Genomic DNA, 9174 nt, shown 5'->3' with positions numbered 1-9174 from the left:
TTTTCTTCTACATCTGGAGTGTATCTTGGCAAAAGTGCTGGGTGGAGTAACAAGATAACAAGCAGTTTGGGAAAGATACAGGCTCCAAGCAGGCTACTTCACTCACTCAGCACGTCTGTACCTCGGCAGCTATTCTTGTGCCTGGATGTGCTGGGCAATGCAGGGGACCCAGTGGTGACCAAGGCTGCTCCAAGCTCTGGCTGGCATGGGGGATGCACAGGCAGGCTGATCAGAGCTGGGATGGTGACACACATCCTGTTTACCCTGTCACTGGTTAGAAAAACTGCACTGTAGCTGGGTGGGGGGGGCTCACACCTGTAATCTCAGCACTTTGGGAGGCTGAGGCAGGTGGATCACCTGAGGTCAGGCGTTTCAGACCAGCCTGGGCAATATGGCAAAGCCCCATCTCTACAAAAATACAAAGGATTAGTCAGGCATGGTGTGCGCATGCCTATAGTCCCAGCTACTTGGGGGACGGAGGCAGGAGAATCGCTTGAACCTTGGAGGTGGAGGCTGCAATGAGCTGACATCGCACCACTGCACTCCACCCTGGGTGACAGAATAAGACTGTCTCAAAAAACAAAAAAATGAAACATGGCACTGTACAGTTTCCCTAAATGAGACTGGCTCAATTAGGGACACAGCAGTGATCAAGACAGGCCTGTTCCTCCTATTTCAGAGTGGAGGGGGCAGGTATTTGCAAAACTAGTAATCACACACACTCACTAGATATTTGTATGGGTGGATAGGGAAGTTTGTGGTCAGCACCATAATCAGGAAGCCAGGACACAACCTGGCTGAGACACTGACTACTTAGCTTGAATCCTGACCCTGCCACTTGCTAGTCATGTGACCTTAGGCCAGCGATTCCACCTCTCCAGGCCTCAGTCCTGCCATCTGTCAAATGAGGGGCATCTAGCACCCCCCGTACAGGGCTGCCAGATCTGCAGAGTTAACACAGAGGGACTGACGCAGTTAACTGCTCTCAGATGAGCTTTAAAACAGTGAGGATGTGAGCTGGGGAGGGACGCCGAGACTGGGGCTGTGGACTCGTCCCTGAGGTAGTGACACCTGAGCCCCGATGGAGAAGTTAGGGAGTGATCGCAGCAGAGGGCTGGAGGATGGACCCAATGCTCCGGGGATCTGAAAGGCCAGCATGACTGGCAGGGGGCAAGCGTGAGGAGGAGCCTGGGCTAAGGAGGGGTGAGCTGAGGCTAGCACAGTGTAGTATCCCTGTCCTGTGAGCAGCAGAGGGTCCAGGCAGGAGGCTCCTTAGATATCTAGTGAGGTGACAGAGGCGGTCCCCATTGACAAACGGACCGATGTGACATTCAGATGGGATATGCAGGTACAGGGTCCTGCAGGGAGTTGCCCTGGGGTTGGGACAATGCCCAGGCCTGGAAGACATGGAGTAGGGGTAGCCCTGATGAAGGATCCCTTGGCTGGAGGCCCGAGACCCAGCTCAGACCTTGGGGTCATCCCACATAGAGAAGTGGTGGCACACTTCAAATGGTGACTGAGCTAGGCTGCAGCCTGGGACCGCAGCCCTGGCTAATGGCTGCAGCCCTGCGGTCTGAGGAGCAGAGCCTGGCCACAGAGGCCAGCCCGCACCCCACCCGCCGGCACTACATACACGCGGCCGTCAGTGGCCCGTGAGGGCGAGAAGTCCGTCAGCTGCAGGTTGCTCTCCCGGACTTGGTCGTAGTCCCACAGCTGATAGTGCCAACTCTTGCCCTGCTTAGACAGCAGGTAGACAGCTCCCGGGGAGCTCTCCTCTGGCAGGGATGGTGGCTGGCAGGGCGTGCCCCGCACGGGGTGGAATAGGCCCGGCAGCTCGGGGTCCTCAGTGTAGCCGAGACTCGGAACAGCGGGAACACCCAGCAGGATCCCTGGGGGAGAGAAGGAGATGGTGAGTGGCAATGACTGAGCCAGGACCAGGTGCACGCTAAGTCCCACCCCCTCCCAGCCCTCCAGGGTGGTGTGGCTTCCATTCCTAGGTTATAGTAACATTAGTGGCAGCCAGTGGAGTTGGGATTTGGACCCACCACGGCATCTGGCTCCAAAGCTCTAGGCGTTTTAAGTCTTGCCTTGCCTGGCCTGACAGCACAGGGAAGTGGGGAGGCAGCAACAGATGGAGCACATGTGGTCACCCGGTCATCTGCAGCTGTCCAGGGAAGAGAGGCTCCAGGAGGAGCTGGCAAGGCCACACAGCCATAAAGAGGCTGAGCAGAGCCTCCCCCGGACCCCAGACCTCCTCACATGGACCAACCTGGTCTTCTTTCAGGCAGGCCGAATGAGAAAGATGGTGCTGGTAATGCTTACAGAGACATGTCACATGCCAAGCCATTTTTTTTTTGTTTTTTTTTGCGATGGAATCTTGCTCGGTTGCCCAGGCTGGAGAGCAGTGGTGTGATCTCAGCTCACTGCAGCCTCCACCTCCTGAGTCCAAGCAGTTTTCCTGCCTCAGCCTCCCAGGTAGCTGGGATTTCAGACATACACCACCATACCTGGTTAATTTTTTAATTTTTCATAGAGACAGGGTATCACCATGTTGGCTAGGCTGGTCTCAAACTCCAGACCTCAAGCGATCCACTCACCTTGGCCTCCCAAAGTGCTGGGATTACAAGCATGAGCCACTGCCCCTGGCCAAGCCTTGTTCCAAGAGTGCTCTGTGCTCTGCCGACAAGGCAGCCTTATGAGGTGGGTACTACTTTTACCCCCAATTTTCAGATAGGGAAAAGAGCGGCCCAGAGAGGTGACAACTGCCCAGAGTCATGGAGCCTAGAGGTGGCCAGGCCAGGCCTGGAGCCCAGACTGTCTTGATCCTGAAATCTGTGCCCTGAGCTTCTGTTTGTAGAAGCTCCAACTGGCGGACACCTCGGCCCCAGCCTGCCTGGTGCTATGCTAAGTGTCCTGTGGGGACCGGGATGCCCAGCTCTGGTCCCTGTCTTGAGAGTGCACAGCCTGGCTGGGGGAGGCACTAGCACAAGGGATGAGAATGTCAGGAGGGTTAATGGAGGCCGGGGAGACCCGAGATGAGGGGTGCAGAGATGAAGGAGGGGAACCCACCTGCGCTCACTGCCCAGTGGGCCTTGTAGCCCTTCCTCTGACACGGCTCATGGTTGAAATCTTCGTCATAGCTGGTGCTGGCATTAAGGTAAAAACGATGGTGTGGCCCTGGGACCCACCCTTCACCTCCCTTGCCCTCCTCCCTCCCAGGCCCTGGGATACGGGATGAGCAGGGGATGTCCAGTGACCAGGTGCTGCAGGACGAGGTCTCTGTTGGGACCACCCAGGCCGCCAGAGAGCAGCTTAGCCTGGCAGCCCAACACCTCCTGGGCCAGCCTGCCCATGTCGGCCACTGCAGGGTGAGAGCACACAGCGGGGGCTCGCTGGGTGTGGCCAGCACCATGCTGCATTCCCACAGGGGGTGACACTTCCCACCCTCACCATGACCTTCCACCCCTTGGTACACATGCAGAAAACAAGGCACAAAGAGCGTCAATGGCTTGTCCACGGCCACAGCAAAGAGGTGGCAGAGCTAGGTTTCCAACCCTGGCAGCCAGCTCAAGTCCATCTTGTAACCTCTCTGCTCTACCAGCCAGTGGGAAGGGCCCAAAGAATGGAACGAGATCCCCCGACTCGGCTGTTAGCACCCCACCCAGCCTCGTGAAGAGGTGACGGAGCACATGGTTACCCAACTCACCTGAGAACATCTCTCCCTGGGCCGTGTAGCCTCTTTCCATGGCTACCTGCACGAGTCTCTCCAGGGGGACGCCACTCGGAGGTGACAGGAGAGTACCTGCCATCCACAAGGCCACCAGCCCGCATCTGGGAACAGACAGGCCTATGTCACAGCCCCTTTACCGGGAAGCTGGAGTGGGGAAACAGGTTTGCTGTCCTGGAGGAGTTGCCTCCCATCTCCCAGGCCAGCGAGGGAGACCTGACTCCCCTTCAGGGGAGCGGACGGCCGAGGCCAGAGCCCAGGGCTGGCGGGCTGGGGTTGGAAGAGTGGGGAGAGGTCACCTCAGCTTCCTGGGAGGAGGTGCCACGGTGGAGTTACAGAGATGGACCGGGCTTATTCATTCACTCATTTGATGTTCCAACTATGTATGTTTACTATGCAGGCACCCAGGAGCCTGGGTGGAAAGTTCCCCCATTCCTTCCCTCCTCCTCCCACCAGGGAACATCCTCCCCCATTCTCCCGATCAGTCCCTAAGAAGCCCAGCAAAGGGAGAATAAGGGCGGCAGAGGGGCTGCGGGTCCCGCACCGGGGCACGTACTGAGGGCCTTCTTGGATGAGGGACGGCAGGTCTGCACAGAAGAGGATCCACTGCAGGTCACCTCGGAACCTGAAGCAAAGCCATGCTCAGTCACCAGGAAGCCAGCTCTGAAGCACTTCCCACCTTGAGGGCTGGCTGGGAGCAGGGCAACCAGGGACGATGAAGGAAACACCAGCCTGGCTGTCCTAAGGCTGAAGGCGGTTCCTGGTTCAGTCACTGACTTCCCCTCCCCAAGCCTCAGTTTCCGCATCTGGTTCGTGGGAATGGTCCTCCTGCCTGCCTGCTCCCTGTTCTCTCTCAGTTAGTGAAGGGTGAGGAGCAAAGGGTGGCACTTGGTAACCAGGAGCCAGAGAGGTTTATCTGAGGAAATTTCTCAGAGGGGTTATCTGTATACCCAACTCTCCTTTTTTTGAGACACGGTCTTGCTGTGTTGCCCAGGCTGGAGAGCAATGCTGTAATCAAAGCTCACTTAAGCCTCGACCTCCCAGGGTCAAGTGATCCTCCTACCTCAGCCTCCTGAGTAGCTAGGAGTATAGGCAGGTACCACCATGTCAAGCTAATTCTTTTTATTTTATTTTTGAGATAGAGTTTCGCTCATTTTGCCCAGGCTGGAGTACAACAGCACAATCTCGGCTCACTGCAACCTCTGCCTCCTGGGTTCAAGTGATTCTCCTGCCTCAGCCTCCCGAGTAGCTGGGATTACAGGTGCGCATCACCATGCCCAGCTAATTTTGTATTTTTAGTAGAAACTGGGTTTCATCATGTTGGCCAGGCTGGTCTTGAACTCCTGATCTCAGGTGATCCGCTCACCTCGGCCTCCCAAAGTGCCGGGATTACAGGCGTGAGCCACCACGCCCAACTCTTTTTATTTTTAGTCGAGATGAGGTCATGCTATATTGCCCAGGTTCCAAATTCTGTGATTTGTTTTTCCCTTCAAGTCTGTTTCTGCACCTGTTCAACAGTGAAAATCCTTTAACTTTGGGAAAAAAAAAAAACCAGGTAACAACATTCTTAAGGTCTAAGATATCACCTTGATAGTGAATCTTTGTACCCCAGGAGAGGACACTCAGACAGTTTGGTTACTATAGCCCCCCAGGGTTCAGAACAATGTGCTTATTATTCCTTTTTTTTTTCCTTTGAGAGGAAGCCTGGGCTTCCATCAGCTGTGATCCAGCTACTGTATTCCAGCCTGGGCAACAGAGCGAGATCCTGTCCCAAAAACAAACAAAGAAACAAACAAAGATACAGCCTGGAGCCCTGCTGCCAGAGTTCAAACTGGACTCTTTCTCTTTTTCACACTGGCTAAGAGGCTTCACTTCTATGAGCCTCAGTTTTCTCAGCAGGAAAATGAGACAATAATAGTTTCTTTTTTTTTTTTTTTTTGAGACAGAGTTTTGCTCTTGTCGCCCAGGCTGGAGTGCAATGGCGCAATCTTGGCTCACCACAATCTCCTCCACCCGGGTTCAAGCAATTCTCCTGCCTCAGCCTCCCGAGTAGCTAGGATTACAGGCATGCACCACCACGCCTGGCTAATTTTGTATTTTTAGTAGAGATGGGGTTTCTCCATGTTGGTCAGACTGGTCTCGAACTCCCAACTTGAGGTGATTCGCCCACCTTGGCCTCCCAAAGTGCTGGGATTACAGGCATGAGCCACCACATCCAGTGACAATAAAAGTTTCTACCTCATGAGGTTGTTGAGAGGATTCAATAAATTAATATTTAAACACTTAAAACAGCGCCTGACATAAGCTAGGCATGCAGTAAAGGGTGGTTGTAATTTGCCTCATCTCAGTGGGGGCATTTAGGGAAGATTGTAAATGTGTCTGGAGGCTGAGCACAATGGCTCATGCCTGTAATCCTAACACTTTGGGAGGCCGAGGCAGGTAGGCCACCTGAGGTCAGGAGTTCAAGACCAGCTTGGCCAACATAGCAAAACCCCATCTCTACTAAAAATACAAAAATTAGCTGGGCATGGTGGCGGGCGCCTATAATCCCAGCTACTTGGGAGGCAGAAGCAGGAGAATGGCTTGACCCCGGGGTGGGGGTAGGGGGAATGGCAGGGGCAGAGGTTGCAGTGAGTGGAGATCACACCAGTTCACTCCAGCCTGAATGAAAGAGGGAAACCCCGTTTAAAAAAAATGTGTCCGGAGAACCTGGAGTTTCAATGTGAGTCCAGGCAACTCATTTCTCCCTTTTTTTCTTCAGCCAGGCAATCATTAAACCTCAGTCCCATGGCCCCAGGCCAGGTCTGGTGCTCTGCTTTGCCCTCCCACCTGGGTCCCTGGATGCCCCAGTTTCCTGGAGTCTCCTAAGGATCACTTCCACAGGCAGCCTCCCTCCCTGCACAGAGCCTCTCCAGGGCTCCCCCATCCCCTCAGGACAGTCCCAGTCCCTTTCCACATCCGTGCAGCTCTGCTCTGCGGGGCTGGCTCTGCCTGCTTTCACAGCCTCCTGTTCGCCACTTCCCCCGGCAAGTTAAGGACACATTTGCAGTTCCTTGAATAGAACATGTCCTCATTTCACTCCAGGCCCCTGCACAAGCTGTTTACTCTCATCACACAGTCTTTGCACGACTTGCTCAACAGCTCTCAGGGTTCCTCTTGCCCAAGAAGCTCCCCCTGACTCCCCAAGTCTGGGTCAGGCACCCCTCTGGACTTTGTCATGACGGCCCTAACCACTTTGGATTGTCACTCTCTGGAAAGGTGGAGGGGTCTGTCTCCCTCCACTAGACTGGGCACTTTTTTTTTTTTTTTGGAGACACGAGTCTCGCTCTGTCATCCAGGCTGGAGTGCAGTGGTGCAATCTCGGCTCACTGCAACCTCCGCCTCCAGTGTTCAAGCAATTCTCCTGCCTCAGCCTCCCTCGTAGCTGGGACTACAGCTGCACTCCACCACACCCGGCTAATTTTTGTATTTTTAGTAGAGATGAGGTTTCACCATATTGGTCAGGCTGGTCTCCAACTCCTGACCTCAGGTGATCCGTCGGCCTCGGCCTCCCAAAGTAGCTGGGTTTACAGGCATGAGCCACCACGTCCGGGTCTGGACGGGGCACTTGTGAGGACAGCTTCTTCACTGCTGGAGGCACACCACCAAGGAAGGGGTCAACGTGGGGGACTTAAGTAGTCAGGCTGTTTGATCTTGAGGACACGGGAACCCCCCAAGAGGAGATGGCTGCAGTGATCTGCGGAGAAGTGACTGGGGCAGAGCCTGGGTGGTGGGTGGGGTATGGAGACCCTACCGGTCCTTGTGCAGCTTCAGGAGCCTCTTCACATCTTCTCTGCCCTTGGGGACCGGGCCAGCCTTCTCCAAGGCCTCCTTCAGGAGCTGGCTCTTCTCCAGGCCGAAGACAAGAGGGCGAGCAGGCCCCGAGGCAGCGGGTGGAGGAGGCAGTGGGGGCGGTGGGGGAACCGGGGTTTGCTGACTCCAGGGACGGGATGGAAAAGCTAAAAAGTCCAGGGGACTTGGGGGTAAAGGAGGAGGTGGAATGCTGCTGGCTTGGGGTGCAGAGGTTCTTGGAGGAGGGATTGGTGATTTTAGGGGAGGGGAGCTTGGTGAAGTCATTTTGGGGTCTATAGGAGGTGCTGAGGGGTTCAGAAGGTGGGGAGGGAGGGATCCTCCAAGAAGACGGCCTCAGGGACGGAAATTTTAAAAGTTGAAGAGCTGAATTCCAGAAGCTGGGGGCAGAGCAGTGGGTGTGAAAGGACCAGGGCTAACATTTGAAACCGTGGGAGCAGGAACTGCGAGGCTGACTCGTCTTAAGGCACCTGTCGGTTTAACAAGGTGGGGCCCTTCAATCCGGAACCTGATCTGTGGTACGGGCCGGGATGGGCAGGTTAGCTCGGGAGGCTTAGGTGGAGAGTTAGTAGGAGTTAACTCATTCTTTGGCGCTGAATGTGGAAACTCGTAAGTTTGGGATATGAAGGCTCAGACCTAGAGTGAGGTGCCTGAAAGGTGCGACTTAGGAACCCGGGGCTAAAGAGTCGGAGAACTTAGGCTCAGTCCCCTCTCACATCCCAGGCCCGAGTTCGGAACCTTTGAGCTGACCTTTCGAGTCAGAGGCAAGAGGTCAAAAAGGACACCTGGCAGGGAAAGCGGCCTAGTTGTGGAGAAGGTCCTGGAGTCAGAGCCATTAAAAAACCTCTGTGGGTTGGAGAAGACTCAGAGGCTGGAAGGCGCCGCGAATAACCGGTGGAACAGGGAAAGGAGTCAGGAAGTGAAATGAGCCGCCCACTCCGCAAAATGGCGGCCCCCGCACACCCCCTTTCCAATATCATGCGGCATCACCTTCAATAGTGCCCGCCCATTTGGCGGTCACGTGACAGAAAACGCAGCGCATGCGAGGAAGAGGCGGGGCTTCAAACAGGCTTGCCTCCGGAAGACACCGCAGCGCGAAACGCGTCCCGATTGGCAAAACACTCGTGACCTTCACTGATTGGTCCGTAGACCCTAGAGCTACGGAAGGAGGGGGGCTTGTCGAAAGTGGGGCGGGGTCTTCTACCTAGGCGGGAACCCAAATATCGTTTTGATTGGCAAGAACTGAGCCTAGAAACGAGTCTTGCTCTGATTGGTCAAGCTACTGACTTTCCGCGTGGGGATTGGCTGGCGAAAGGTAGAGGCGGGGCCAGGAGAGAAAGCTTCGCGGTTTAGTCTCAGAAAAGTAGAAGGCGCCGCTTGAGAAAACTGCGGCCCCGTCGGAAGGTAACCTCGGGCGCAGACAAACATCGGCGGAGTGCGGGTGGTGCGCTTGGTGTCTGAGGAAACTTCTGCCGCTCGAGGCCAGGCTACCCAAGACCCGTCCTTTCTTCCTTTACTGGCTTTAACATCCGGGTTTTTTCTCTCGGACTGCCCTTCGGACGCGTGGGCCAATAGGAATCGCCATTTGGGGAGCTCCG

General features: G+C 55.3%; 1 protein-coding gene across 3 annotated transcripts; it reads right to left on the bottom strand.

The window, feature by feature from the left end:
- Positions 1-52: 52 nt before the first annotated feature.
- Positions 53-8734, bottom strand: ACTMAP (actin maturation protease). Of its 3 annotated transcripts, XM_003943173.4 has the most exons (6): positions 7521-8734; positions 4284-4352; positions 3707-3831; positions 3232-3361; positions 3070-3140; positions 53-1889 (listed from the first exon to the last, which is right to left on the bottom strand). In XM_003943173.4, the coding sequence occupies exons 1-6, from the start codon at positions 7841-7843 to the stop codon at positions 1552-1554; spliced, it is 1056 nt and encodes a 351-aa protein (XP_003943222.3). In that variant the 5' UTR covers positions 7844-8734; the 3' UTR covers positions 53-1551. The 3 variants fall into 3 exon arrangements, with proteins under 3 accessions (XP_003943222.3, XP_039321834.2, XP_074242422.1); XM_039465900.2 differs by lacking the exon at positions 3232-3361 and having other exon boundaries at positions 3070-3146; XM_074386321.1 differs by lacking the exons at positions 3232-3361; positions 7521-8734 and having other exon boundaries at positions 1088-1889; positions 3070-3146; positions 4284-4358.
- Between the last annotated feature and the right edge of the window lie 440 nt (positions 8735-9174).

Source organism: Saimiri boliviensis, chromosome 14 (assembly GCF_048565385.1).
Source record: "Saimiri boliviensis isolate mSaiBol1 chromosome 14, mSaiBol1.pri, whole genome shotgun sequence".
Lineage (NCBI taxonomy): Eukaryota > Metazoa > Chordata > Mammalia > Primates > Cebidae > Saimiri > Saimiri boliviensis.
Note: the sequence above shows the minus strand (reverse complement) of the source record. Positions and strands in the feature narration are given on the sequence as shown.

Coding starts and splice junctions, on each gene's coding strand:
- ACTMAP (XM_003943173.4), bottom strand. CDS start 7,843: ATGACTTCACCAAGCTCCCCTCCCCTAAAATCACCAATCCCTCCTCCA. Junction 3,362..3,706: donor CCAGGGAGAGATGTTCTCAG/GTGAGTTGGGTA, acceptor CTCACCCTGCAG/TGGCCGACATGGGCAGGCTG. Junction 1,890..3,069: donor CCACTGGGCAGTGAGCGCAG/GTGGGTTCCCCT, acceptor TCTCTCCCCCAG/GGATCCTGCTGGGTGTTCCC.